Source organism: Anoplopoma fimbria, chromosome 2 (assembly GCF_027596085.1).
Source record: "Anoplopoma fimbria isolate UVic2021 breed Golden Eagle Sablefish chromosome 2, Afim_UVic_2022, whole genome shotgun sequence".
Lineage (NCBI taxonomy): Eukaryota > Metazoa > Chordata > Actinopteri > Perciformes > Anoplopomatidae > Anoplopoma > Anoplopoma fimbria.
Window position 1 is genome coordinate 25,527,051 of NC_072450.1, and position 13,964 is coordinate 25,541,014.

Here is a 13,964-nt window from a genome sequence, read left to right on the forward strand (position 1 = left end):
TGTGTGTGTGTGTGTGTGTGTGTGTGTGTGTGTGTGTGTGTGTGTGTGTGTGTGACCTTGCGGTTTGCGTTGAGATTGTCTGACGGGATCTGCAGAGTGACTCTGTACTCTGTGTGTCGCTCCAGCTCCTCAGAAATGAAACAGGCTTCTTGCACCAGGAGGTTTGCTCTCACTATCTGCTCCCTCAACCGCCGCAGACTCCTGACCAACACCGCCTCCCTGAAGGGGGATCGGAGGTGGCAGTAAAGAAGAGGAGACAGAGGCGAGGGGGAGGGAATACAAGGAGGTGGTGTTTAGTATATCCAAATGAAATTTTTAAAAAAAATTCTTAAAAAGTCTCTAATTCAGTGTGCTCACTCTAACCTGTCTTCATTCCACTGCCTCAGTCTGCTCTGAGCGCTGGTTGAATGACTCATCCCTCCCATGCTGAGCCTCTCCAGGCTGCGGTAGTGGGACTGCTGTCCTGGACCCTGCTGGCCGGACGTTGGCCCTCCAGAGGGGCCGGTCGACAGGCGATCCGGGTTCAGCTTCTTGCGGAGCTGCTGGAGTTCCTGCTCGTACATTTGTCTCTGTCGCTCCAGAGCAGAGCGCTTCTCCTCCTCATGCTGCCTCTCCAGAGATTGCAGGACTGCTTGCATGGGGTCTAACGGGAAAAAACGTAGAGGAGTCAGAATAGACGGGAGACTTGGCTAACTAAAGCTCTGTCAATGCAGAATAGAGATATTGTATTTCCTTAACGCCTCCTTACCATTATTGCCCAGGGCCTTCATCATGACCTCTGTCTGGGCGAACTCGTAGGAGAAGCTGACTTCACTGGACACTTCGCTGGCTGTGTCACCGTCCGCATCCAGCTGCTCACTGCTGCCGCTGTTCTTCATCACGCCACCCTCACCCTCCTCGTCATCAGCTCCCCGGGAGCGCCGTTTAGGCAGGTTGATCCTGCAGGTAGGATGTTCAGTTAATTGACCATAATATTTGGTCTCGGTGGGTTGAGTTTCTATCAACTTAGCGATATGTTGTATATCTTTAAATGGTGCTATAGCTTCGATCCTTTCTGCAGGGAGCCAGTGCAGAAACATTGCTAGGATGAATAGGCAAAATGTGAGATACCGTGTCAAATAAATTGAGTAAATATTTATATTAAAGAAAGTTATACGTACATATTTAAAGGAGGTGCACGTTATGTAAAATCGATTTTACAAAAACAGTCTGGTGCATACAGGCTGGGGAAACGAAAACCAAGCAACCAACCAAGCAACCAAGCAACCAACAACTAACCAGCCAACCAATCAAATCTTGAGATAATTTTCTCTGTTACCTGAAGAAGTGGTTGTTTCCCCAGAAGATTCGGTCGCCATGGTGAAGCTGCAGAGCACTGGTCACTGGAGAACCATTAACACATGTCCTATAACACAATACAAACAGCAATGACATGAGGATTTACTGTTTAAGACTGATGTCTCCAGTGTTGTCAAAAGAACCTCAAACCCTGGCTGTAGGTGCTTTTTCCCCCCAATACACACTCAGACTTTGGGGTCTGTGATGTTGGTGTTCCTTACCGAGCGTTGCGGTAGGGACTGAGGATGACTCCAGAATCCGCCATTATGTCGATGACACAGTGCTCGGCCTGGATGCCCATGCCACACAGCTGTATGTCCTGAGAGTCTGCCGAGCCCACTTTAGTGTGTTCCTGAGAAACAACGTTCGAGATATGACTAAAACGTTATCAGCAGAGTCCAACAATAAAATTAATATGGCAGAATCCTCCAGTAGACAGGAGTAAATCCTCCACACAACTTCATAACGCGCATCAATTTTTGTTAGAAATGCAATCACGGCCTGTCTTGATACATAACTTAATCTGTTCTGCTATAGCACATCAAACACCAGCACATTTATATCTTCTTGAAAGCTGTTTTGTGCTTTCAAATTTGGTATAACTGGTATAATTCCTGTCTTGAGGCCTCCCAACACACATAACACTGTTTTCCTAGAAAGGACCTACTCTCAGTCAGATAACAACTGACTCCTGCTCAGCCAGTTGGTTGTTGAAATGGAACTTCAGTTTCCATAACCCAAATAGCTTGCATGTGTGAAAATTTGAGTCGAGATGTAATATTTAAAAGGGTGAAGATGGAAAGTGAACTCAAATATAGTGATAATACTGTTTGGTATTCAGTGTGTACCTTCAGATAGTACACCAGCAGTTCGTTGAGGGCAGGATCGGCGTTAAGGTTCACAAGAAAACTCTTATCATCTCCAACTTTGATCCCTGAAGACTGGAGAGAAATACCCAGACTCTCCAACTGCTTCTGGCGCTCCTGCAAAAAACACATTGAAAAATCCCATTCACACATTGTAAAATCCAATATCTAAAATTCTTGCTGAGGATTAACCAAATGTAGTGGTTATGTCTTGTAGCCAAATATGTTTGGTTTAATAACAATATACTCACAACTCTTGTGTGACTTACCTGTGCAACCTCCTCAGTTTTGCGAAGCTTCTCCTCCCACGTGATGGTCATCTCTTGAATCAACTTCTCTGACTCTTCCAGACGGTCTTTTAGCTCTGGAGCCTTCAAAGACTGGAGAGAAAAAAACAAACATCAGATGAGGTTATGGTTAAGCAGAGATTCCTATATGCTGATTTCTAAGATTTTTAAGATCTCCCACCTCTGCCTGAGTCAGTTGCACTCGCAGTTTCTCTACTTCCTCTCTGAGTTCCCTGATGATGCGAGCGTTGGGGTCCTCGTTGACAACCGCGTGGTTAACAATGCTCTTCGCTCGGTCCGCATAGCGCAGCGTCGACAGCGTCTCCTCATAGTTGTCTGCTGCTGGACTTATGGTTGCAACCATTGCCGTGCGACTGTTGCCACCCAGACAGTCCTGGAGAATGAGGAGACAAGAGAGAGACACAAAGAGAGACACAGAGAGAAATTATAAGACGATGAAAAACATGCACTTGATAGTCAAAAAAGAGAAAATGTTTCCTGCCTATTATGGACATGGAAATCTTGTATGTACCTTCAGCAGCCATGTCAGAACAGAGTCTCTGTAAGGAACAAACTTGTTCTTGTTCTTGGCGTTTCCCTGTTCAGCTAGCGCCGAGATCACAAGGCCCAGCGTGGTGAGAGACCTAAAAAAACACACAAAAACACTCGGGTCAAGTTCTTCTCATGTCATTTCATGCATCTGTTCAATGGTTGATATCGCTGTGTCCCTGTGTGTTGGGATTACCTAACAGCAAGCTAGTTTTAGGGTTTTTCCAGACACATTCACTTAGTATTATTCTATGGTTTAACTGAAAGTAAAGTTGCTGTGGTTGGGTACCACCAAAAAAAGAATCTAACCGCAAATTACAAAACTAAAATAAAGCAGCATATGATAACAATCTGTGGTTATGACAAAAGGTCTTGCGAAAGAAGGCAACCCAGGCAGGGCAAAACATCTGGAAGAAAATTTATGGGGTAGAGACTTGACAAACAGCCTGATGTGAAAGAACCCAATCGTGGGTTTGTGTGTTTTTGTTGAACTGCTCTTGCGTACTTGTTGATGTTGCTTCCCTCCTTGAGTCGTTCCCCCGCTGCTCCAGTCTTTGCTGCTCGCTCGCTTCCAGCCAAGTCCACCAGACTCAACCGGCTCACCTTCTCCCCGCTCGTCTGCAGACAAAGAGAGACAGAGACTGATTATCGTACCATTCTCTACAGTATATTCAGCTGTTAAACTGACACCTTGCATACTTTTTTTATTAAAACATTAATGCCGCCCCCCTACTTTCCATTAGAAAAGAAAAATGGTTTTGCGGATGATTGTTTCGATTTTTCTGTCAACGTTTTTGTCCAAACGAGAATTTGCCTCGCTGGACAATTCTGCGCAGATCTGCCCTTGCCAAAACTGGCAGTATTGAACATTAGGCAATACTTCCTCAATGAATCATCCCTGTCAGAGAACTTTCTTTTTGTTTTGTAGCAAAATGCATCATGCAGTCTCAGTAGGCTGGATGGATGTGTAGCTTCAACAGTGGCCTTTAAGCATGACACGGGTTGATTTTCATTACCGTCCACTGCAAAATCAAAACCAGCGTAGGTTCTGTTCTAGGACATAAATAACTTGGCTCTGCGATATAGGACATGAGGGAGAGCAGAACTGTACATCCATATGAGGTCTGACGGGATGGCTCATTAATCACCAACTAGGCACTACATCAAGACAACCGCTCTGGGGTTTTCAGCAGCTTTCAACTGAGCATCACTCTGATTTGCCAGCATGATAGCAAAAGACAACTCAGGAATAAACAACAAGGTGTTTGGCTTTATCAGAAAGCTCCCCTCGACATTTTTGCTCTCGCCTGGCTGGATGCTTTTGTCATCTCTTGTTCAGAGGACCTTCTCTATGCTTTCTCCTATTCCTGTGATTCTACCAGCGATTCCAAAGTGTTCTGCTAGACTTTGGTTTCTCATCTTTCAGTCTCTTGTTGACAGGTTCCTTCGGTTTCTGCTCACGGGCTGCTGAAGGTGAGGATATCACATTGCCATCTATACTGGGACAGATCCACTCCTGACCAAGCGTGACAGGTCAGTAGCTGACAGGGCTGAATGTTAACACCTGACCTTTACCTGACTGCTGCACAGCAGAGCTTCTGTGAAGTACAAGCCTTCACATAGCCATTGTTTATGTCTATGTCGACTGAGAACCGTCTGTAAAATATGTCTAGTGTTAAAGCTTCATCCGCTAGTTGTCTATATAATAAGACTCCGAATGGAAAGAGTTTTCCCATCAACGTCAGATATAAAAGGAGGTTCCTGACACTGCCCAGGTCCTGTGATATTTCCCTTCTTGTTGAGGAAACAGGTTGACTCCTACACACTTTATGTTCCTCCATTAAATCATCTGGATTCCACACTGCTTCTGCTATCTTCTTCAGTGGTGTGACCTTTGTAACAATAAACTGACTGAAAACATATGTTTTAAAAAATAAAAAAGTGCCTAATCACCCTCTTTGCGAATGATCACAATAAGAATCATTGTGGTGCTTAAGAAATTAAAGTTGAAAAAGAAAAAACAATGACTAAAGTTAGTCATGAGTACAGAACAAGAGACTGTACGACACACAAACTTCATTTCGTTGCATACTAGTGTGTGTTTGACCGTACATTTTTTGTTTGGTTTTGGGGTTTCCATTGAATTGTGAATACAAAAGAAATTTGAAAGGTTGATGGTAAAAACATCCCCAAGAAAAAGTTATTGCACAGCTAAATTCACATTTAAATGTCAGGCAAATCCAAAACCTGAATCCTGAAAAGACCTGCTCTTAAGACTAACTGATAAAGATCAGCAACTGCACTGGTACAGATCAGCCTCAGACCAGCACTGCTTCAAATACCCCCTAGAGAAAATAAATTATTAAACAAGCAAGAGATTTTTATCTGGGACACTGAGCAAATAAAATCCAAAAATAGACATTTTTTTTCATTTCTAAAAATAGAGACTGTGACTGTAAATAACTATTGGAGAGCCAGATAGAAGGGAGGAGAAGCTGGTGACTGTGAACAGCAGCAGGAAGCTACAACTTGGAGAAATTCAATAATCACAGCTCCTTATTGCGATGGATTCTAACGTACAGTGCCAGGTCCTGTTACATGTTACTTTGAAATAATTACCAGTAAACCACTTTCTTTTCAATGTGCATGTCTCTACAGATTTATTAATTGCGTTCAGCATGCAGAAACTCTTTGTCCCATTCAATTCATAACGTCTAGATGCCTGAATAAATGGAAATAAAAGGAGGAAATACCAGCCACTGAAGAATTTTCCTTTCTTAACAAGGGATTCATGTAACCATTGGAGCTGATACATGGGTCAGTAACCATGCCAGCAGGCAGGACATACAGCCTGTCAGCACAGAACAAGTGTCAGGGCATTAATACACGCTACATGTGTTAAACAATCTACTAGATGACTTCAGGGGGAAAAAAACATTCCTTTTTTAACAATGATCTTTACTCAACTAAGTCATCAAAGCTTCAGATTCAGCAGAGCACAGAACGAAACAGTAAACAACTGAGAGCTGGCAGCAAACAGGACCAAAGTTCAATCTGACTGAACTTTGAGTCTTTGGTTGACAAGTCTGAGCAGGACATGCTACTGAAAGGAAATCCTGTGATGAGCACCAGAATGACTCATCCAATGAGTTCGCTACCAGTCATCGGTAGCTTTTAGATTTTAAAACCCGTCTCTTCATCACCGTTTCTCCTACTGGCTGAGCCATCAGGGGGCACAGATGAGCTCCGATGCTGTGATCATTAAACAGAAGATGGTCTGCATAGAATTAAAGCTTAACTGAACACTACATCCAGTAATTTCAGTCAAATGTACAACAGTTTCAAGAATGCAACCAATAATCATGTTCATTACCGATTAATCTAGTAATGATTTCATTGATTAATTAATTAATTCTTAAGCCAATAATAAGTCAGAAAATAGTGAATAATGCACATCACAAGTTCTTGAAGTTACTTGTTTTGTCCGATGAACAATACAAAACCCCCAAATACTTAAAATATATTTAATTCTGTAACATACAAAAACTGAAAAAAGCAACTAATCCTACATTGTGAGAAGCTGGAACATGAGCAGTTTTGCTTGATAAATAATCTTAACGATTAATTGATTTTCAAAAAAGTTGCCATTTATTTTTCTGAGGATTGACTAATTGGTGGTCTGAAAAACTTTATAAATATGTATCCTTGCTTTCCATATATATAAATTAAGAAATGGGTAAACGACAAGCTAAGATATCCATTTTGTTGTTTTCATTCACACTCTGTGCATGCATCTAGAAAACACTCTGGGGCTTCCATACCGGTGAGATGATACTGTAGCTACTGTCTCTTTCTGCACATGAAACGTTGTTGTCTGAGGACCAGCTGTTGTTATGAAGCACTTAAGAAATGTTGGTATTTTTGCATACTCTTCAAAGCAATGCGTGTGGTTTTTTTTTGTCAAATGCTTGTGTTCTTTGTTTTCTTCTTCCACACTTTGAACACAGGTCGAACATCCCTTATAACTAATGAGCACCACGAAGCAACACAAAGTGTAACATAAAAGCATCATACTAAATACTAACAAAACAACCGTGTAAATAAGAAATCTAATTAATAATCAGAACATATCTCAAATTGCACAGACATGAGCTGACATCTGGTCTAGTGCAGCTTGTATTGGACAAAGTGGAGTCCCTCTGTTAGAATGCAAAGTCATTTGAAAATTTCTTTCCAATTTTTTTTTGTATGTAGAATAAGGAGCCCAAAAAAATAAAACCATAAAAACAATAAAGAATTGACTCATCCAGACACAGGACGTGATTCACTGACTAATCAGTCTACGTATTAGCCGTTTGCTTTTTGAAGCTACTGACTGACTGACCAACCCAGTGGCTGACTGGGTGCGCCGTGAAAACAGAGCAGGCTGTATCAGCTGACAAACTGAAAGTCATTCCTTTGAATTATTAACAGGATTCGCTGGTGGTATGTTTAACTGGAAATAAGAGCAATGAGCAGGAGAGCCGAAATGGGTCAGTGAGGATGGAGAATTAGTCATTAGTCTCTTTTCCCAGAGTGCCCGGTCAGACAGCTGAGCTGACATCATCCTGTTTTGTAACTACCTTTCCCCCCGTTGGCGGCAGGGGGGGTGATTGATCTACACCAGACACTGTTTGCCCAGTCAAGTGTACACAATTACGCATACATACATACATTCTGTTCTGGCACAGAATAAAAAATGTCTGGAATATGTTGACAGATATTATAAATCACAGAAAAACACTACCACATCCAAGATGTAGCAGAAAGATTCCGAGGCAACAGAAGGAGAGAGGGAACGGCTGATGATGTTCAAACTAGGATAAGCTTATAGTGCACTAGTCGAGGAGTGGATGGGACACATTGAAAAAGGATGGACTTCTTCTGGATACCGTTGCAACTTCTGCACTAAAAACAGTAAGCCAGTGACTGCTGAGTCCCTGCCCCGTGTGTGTTATATCTTACCCCGGACTTCAAGTCTTTCAGTGTGTGTGTGAGGATGATGTTGAAGACGGCGTGCGATCGACTGCTCTCCTCATTCATGTTGGTGGCGGCGACGGTCCGAGACTTATTCCCCTCTGACATCAGAGACTCTATGTCCTGGCAGAGCAACAGAACTCAAACAGTAAATACATGAATAATTAAACAATAATAATTCATATTTTAAGACTGTGAGGAATATTAAACAGCACATTTGGTGAGATAATGCCTTTTAAGACTGTGAGGAATATTAAACAGCACATTTGGTGAGATTCAATGCCTGTTTACTTATTTAGTGACTGCTTCAATTGATGAAGAGTTTGAGTCTGAAGGCAAAATATAAACTGAAAAATGTTATTAATTCTGATATTTTTATACTAGCCTCTTTCCAGTGTGATGGTAAGCCAGTTTCAAAGCAAACTACTACCATCAGTGAGCAACGCTGTTACAAATCTTTAAAGTTTAAAGATCAAAGTTAGAAGGAATGCAGTAGTAGGATGCGTTGCACACATCGGTGTCTGCTGGACACTGACACGCTGGTCAGAGTGGCAGCCAGGATGCAACACAGCAGTAGACGTGAATTAGCTTGTCAATAAACCATCAAACGATTCTTTAAAATGCTTAAATCTAAGATAAATATTTTTACCTTGTAGCAGGCCACAGCAAGTCGAGACAGGCCGTCCACGTAGGGACCCAAAACTTTATGTTCCCTCACCCTCAGAGTTTGTCTTCCCCTGGACAGAAAATAAAAGCAGGTTTATAACACAGACAAACAACATGGTCACTCCTGGTCAATTACTATTCATCTGATCTAATAAAAGGCTCAGCTGGTTCTGGCCAACACTACAACTTGCCCCAGTTCATAGGGACTTGGTTGGCACTTGGCTCTCTGACCCCGGTTCAAACTTGCTCCAGGCCTCACAACTTCATCATTCTCTGCTCCACGGCAAAGCCCATATGGCTGTCAGATGGTCTGCTTCTCTTTGGCCCCTTTCACTGGGGCTAAAGGTCACATAGTGAGGGAAGGTCAGAGGTCATGCTGTCTGGGGCGGCAGACACAGGCCTGCGCTCCTGATTTACTGCTGACCTGCTGGACATGAACTGGACTCCATCAGTGACTGCGAGGTAGAGGAGTGATCTTTTTCATCCACTGACCACAGCAGCTGGTGGTACCAGACTCCACCAGCAACTTTCTCTAGTTCTACCAACTAACTGGAGGTTAAAATGACTTCAGACACTGGTCTGTCACACACAAGGTAGCCAAACCTACAAGAGACAGACAGCATTAACTTATATTTAAGGTTGATGCTACAGTCCATGACTAAAAACTAAAAAGGAGCCTTGGACCTTATAGAGCATATTGAGAGAAAGAAAACGATTCTTCCTTTTAACAAAAGGGTTTGAGGACTAGGTCCAGGTCGTACCCTTTGGGGTCGAGCAGATCTCGGACTTTCTCGTTGTAGATCTCCATGTAGGACACCTCAACGGTGAAGCTCTCCTGCTCCCGCTGTTCCATCTGGGTTCTATCAAACAAAGCGCTGCACAGCCGCGGAATCAGACCCGGCTGGTCCCCCGAACCCATCATGGTGTACGACTTCCCCGAACCTGGTAAAGACACACACAGCCGGTGTCAACAGGGACAGGTTATTGGAACTGGGGGAAAATGGCAGCTGATGCATAAACTTCGAGAAACGCAGTCAAGTTAGTCATGCCATTTCCACTGAGTCATTAAATATTAAACAACAAAGTGGCCACTACATTAGGTACATGTATGCAAGATAATGAAAGTCAATAAAACGGCTCTGGCATAAATGATACTGTTATAATGTGAATAACGTTTTCCTTGTCATTGTCGAAAATGTGTAAATTCAATGATATGTTTATTACTGAGGTTAGAGTTGAAGGTGGTGTTGCACTGGACTGGATTATATTGATCACATGTTTGTCCTTCCATTTAAATACATGAGATGAGCCAAACATTAAAAACACCTTTGAATAAAATCGATGCCACTTCACCAAGTCTGACCTTAATGCTAAAACATAAAGGTTAATTAACACCTCTATGAAAGTGTCAAAAACCTGGAACATTACAGCCATCATAAAATAATAAAAGCAGTTTGTAGTGCATTACGATAGTAATAAACTCATTCTGGCTTTGTGTAGACATCAGTCTGATATGTCTGATGGAATGAAAACACTGTTATATTAAACAGTGCAGATATCTACGCTGTATGCACAACACAGCTAACGTGTGTTTGGGTTTTTTGCAACACTGTGTCAGTCTTTTGAGCCTCTCAAGTTCTGCTTTTGGTTGAAAACTGCATTTGAGCTTTGGTATTCGGTTCACACTGTAGAGAACAGAGGCTGTCCAACCTTCCTGCTGCAACACATCCTTACTGACACTCCTCTCTTAATCACTACACAAAATGAGGGCACAGAGACATTGTTCATAAGGTGTGCCCTGCAGTTATTTAATAGGCCCTGTAATAAAATAGATTCAAATCATATTGGCAACAGATGAGTGAGTTGTCTCATGGTTAATTACCAGTTTGTCCATAGGCAAAGATACAGGCATTGTAGCCCTGGAAGGCGTTGTGGAGAAGACTTTCCCCAAGGCACTGGAAGACCACCTCCTGACCTGGGGGGGGAGGAGGGGAGAGAGAGAGAGAGAGAGAGAGAGAGAGAGAGAGAGAGAGAGAGAGAGAGAGAGAGACACACACACAAGGAATTTTATTCTATTTCATTGTTAATATTGAATCATTCTAAACTCATCTGTTTGGCTTTTTAGTGATGAAATGTTAAAACGTTGGTGAACTAACCAGCAAATCTCTCCTTATCGGTCTCATCCATGGACCAGAAACAGTAATCGTAGGCAAAGACCTGGGAACAGAAACATGTAGCAGCATGAGACACAAATCTATGGCCGACTGTTATGCAGCAATCTTAACATTTAAAAACTAATTTTACCTCGGACTTGCCATACAGTTTTTTGGAAACATGTCCATATATAAATATGAAACTGGGGTTTAATGCAACTGTAGCTTATATAGGAATGTAGAGTTATTTCTTAAATGGCAGTCAACTGGGATTTATGACGTAGTTATTATTCGTCCAACCAGAAACATTTGGGATTTTATTGACTTTAAGAAACGTCGGATGAAAATGAATTATTTTTCTTTTTCAACTTTGTCCAACTTGTTTGATTTAATTGGCTTTCAGAAACAGAGAAACAAAGTCGGATATAAATAACTGTTTTCAACTTTGTGTAACATAGTGTGTTGTACACGTCATGTTGTTTATGGGTTAGGGTCAGGGCAGTTGGGGAGTGTTTTCACATTACAGAAGGAAAAGAGAAATGCTAACATACAGCTGCAGTACAGCCAGAGAAGGTTCCTAGCAACACATATTCCTCTGGGGTATAAAGTCAATAAATTAAACAACACTCTTCTGGCAATTTTTTTACAAATCATTACTTTATATCACTGCCTGGGCGGTTGCTCCCGATTCACAAACCGAGTCGGTGAAATACAGCGGCTTCTTTGTTTGACACAGTGATGATTCACAACCATGGAATAAGCCCAGTGTTAAAAGTAACTGTGCATGTTTGTGTGTGCCGTTACCTTGGGCTGACTCCTGATGATGTTGGGTGGGTCAAGGTCCAGAGCAGCATGTGGAGAGATAGCAAGATGACATTTAGTGCACATGTTAAAGAATGCATTACGTTAAGCCATTCAATAGGCTTTTCACACTGCGAGAGTTGACCCTGGGATAACTTGGCACCTTTTCACACACAGGTTGAGCTGCCCTATTGACCCCGCACTGCTACTGGCCCAAAAACATGCAGCTTTTTTTAATTAAGCCCCGTTTCATACTGGCAACTTTTACCCCCGCATTTAGTTGGCTTTCAAAGGAAAGGCATAACCCCGCTAACTCGAGGCTAACCCTGCTGCAGGGCAGGGAAAGCAAGCCAACTCTAGACCAAGAATAGAAATTATTTATCATCTTTTTTTTTTTTTTTTTTTTTAGACAAAGAGAGGGAGCGAGTCAGAAAGAGCAATAAAGACACGGGTGAGCAGAGACAGAATGAAAGACAAAAGGCCCAGATTGAGGCCTCGGGCTCAGTCGCTTTGCCACACATTTGATTCATAATCAGCCTTGTGCGCGAGTAGCTTGTTTACGTCTTGTTTGTTTGTCACATGTCAGACCAACTTCCCGGGGGATTTGGTAAGGGTGTGCGTCTGTGGATGTCAGGGTAGGACCAGCATTCATGTCTGAGGGATTGCGGAGATATTAAAAAATAGTCTGGGACTATGTTGTAGACTGTTGTGGGAATGTCTGTGTGTGGGCATGTGTGTGTGTGCGTGGAGGGGGTTGGTAGTGAAGTTGGCAGAGGGTAGTGCTGGAATCAGATGGTGGCGTAGCGGGGTTACTGGGTCGAAGTCATGCTCAGAGATGAACAGGGAAAATGCCCCTTAGTTATAAAAAAATAATTGACTTTAAAAAGAAAAAGGTGGATTGGCCCCAATATCCGCTTGATCTTTGATAGGAAAACTGGGGAAATACTATTATAAATAATAAAAATTTTAACAATAAAAACAGGAACATTAAGTTGCAAACACATAAACCTCTTCATCATTCTCTGCAAAAAACTGAAAAATATGCTGCATGTAAATCACAAGAGCACTTGTTTTTAAAAAAAATAATAAAAGTACCAGATACAGTCTTTGACAGATCAGCTGACTGTCTCCTGACTGGTCTAGAATAATACTCACTCACACTGCTAATGCATTAACCAGTTGTTCTCCGTATTCGGGACCGATGTAAGTTACCAGTAATTCATTACAACTTCCAAACTACCCGGCATCGAGTCGTCGGTACTCATTCTGCTTATTCAGCATCAATCATCTTTTTGAACATGGTTTGTTTCAACCTATTGGACATATAAGATGGGTCGTATTTATTATAAAAAAAGGACAATTAATATAGAGTTATATTAGTGCAACACAGAAATGATAAATTCTAACTCTGCCTTGGAAGTCTACAAGAGAAACGGTCACCATGCACCCTGAATGGAAAGTCAACACCATCCACTAAACAAATGATGGGTGGTTGTCTCTATTTTGACACATTTTAAATTTAACACCATCAGGAACTGGATGAAAATCATCACAACATGGTAAAGAAAATACATCTAACCTGTCAAATATAAGCCAACAATTTACTTCCGCTAATGTCATGTCAATTCCTTGTCAAATATGAATAAAAATAACTGACACGCTTTCTCTTGCCTGAATTATCATTAGGGCATTGATGTCAGTCATTTGGTATTACTTCAATAGGACAACGTCATGACCAGCGACCCCTGAGGGAACAGAATCCACAACAATAGCAGCCAAAAACAAAACCTGCAGTGCTCGAATGAATTTTCTTTTTTCTTTATAAAAAAAATCATTTCGTTTCAGCAGTTTCTAGAAAAACATTTACACCAAAGTTATGCTCTTCTCTCGTCTCTTCTTTCAGCTTTGATCTTCCTCATTATAGGCGACCCCTAGTCATCTTCCTCTTCCTCCATCTTGGCAGCTGTCAATCAGAGAGCTGCTTCAAGTCAGATGATGAGGCCAGAGGTAAGAACCCACACGCTTCTAACCCTCAACTACATTCATTCTATTCATCAGTAAAGCTCTCCATCAGTGCTAAAAGCCAGACCTGACACCATCCTATCTAACCTTGACCCTAAGACACATCACAAAGCTGTCTCAGACTAGCTCTCGTACAGGAACACACACAAAGTGACTCGCACACCTGTTTCCTTTTACCCGTGCACATTCTTTACAAAACGCCAAAGCTGCAGTTCTCGCGCTGAACCAGCCAGCATCCAGTCCAATCTGTAACACTCCATATTTCA

The 13,964-nt window shown here is 42.0% G+C and overlaps 1 protein-coding gene across 1 annotated transcript in view; it reads right to left on the reverse strand.

Moving 5' to 3' along the window:
- The window catches only part of kif13ba (kinesin family member 13Ba), a 40,640-nt gene that overhangs the window by 13,315 nt on the left and 13,361 nt on the right, over positions 1-13,964 (reverse strand). Inside the window, 16 exon segments of the mRNA XM_054608512.1 lie at positions 57-219; positions 364-643; positions 749-939; positions 1,319-1,405; positions 1,560-1,690; positions 2,187-2,321; positions 2,474-2,584; positions 2,673-2,885; positions 3,024-3,135; positions 3,546-3,658; positions 8,045-8,179; positions 8,706-8,793; positions 9,484-9,664; positions 10,605-10,697; positions 10,879-10,939; positions 11,680-11,692. Of these exon segments, the coding sequence (XP_054464487.1) occupies positions 57-219; positions 364-643; positions 749-939; positions 1,319-1,405; positions 1,560-1,690; positions 2,187-2,321; positions 2,474-2,584; positions 2,673-2,885; positions 3,024-3,135; positions 3,546-3,658; positions 8,045-8,179; positions 8,706-8,793; positions 9,484-9,664; positions 10,605-10,697; positions 10,879-10,939; positions 11,680-11,692 (2,107 nt within the window).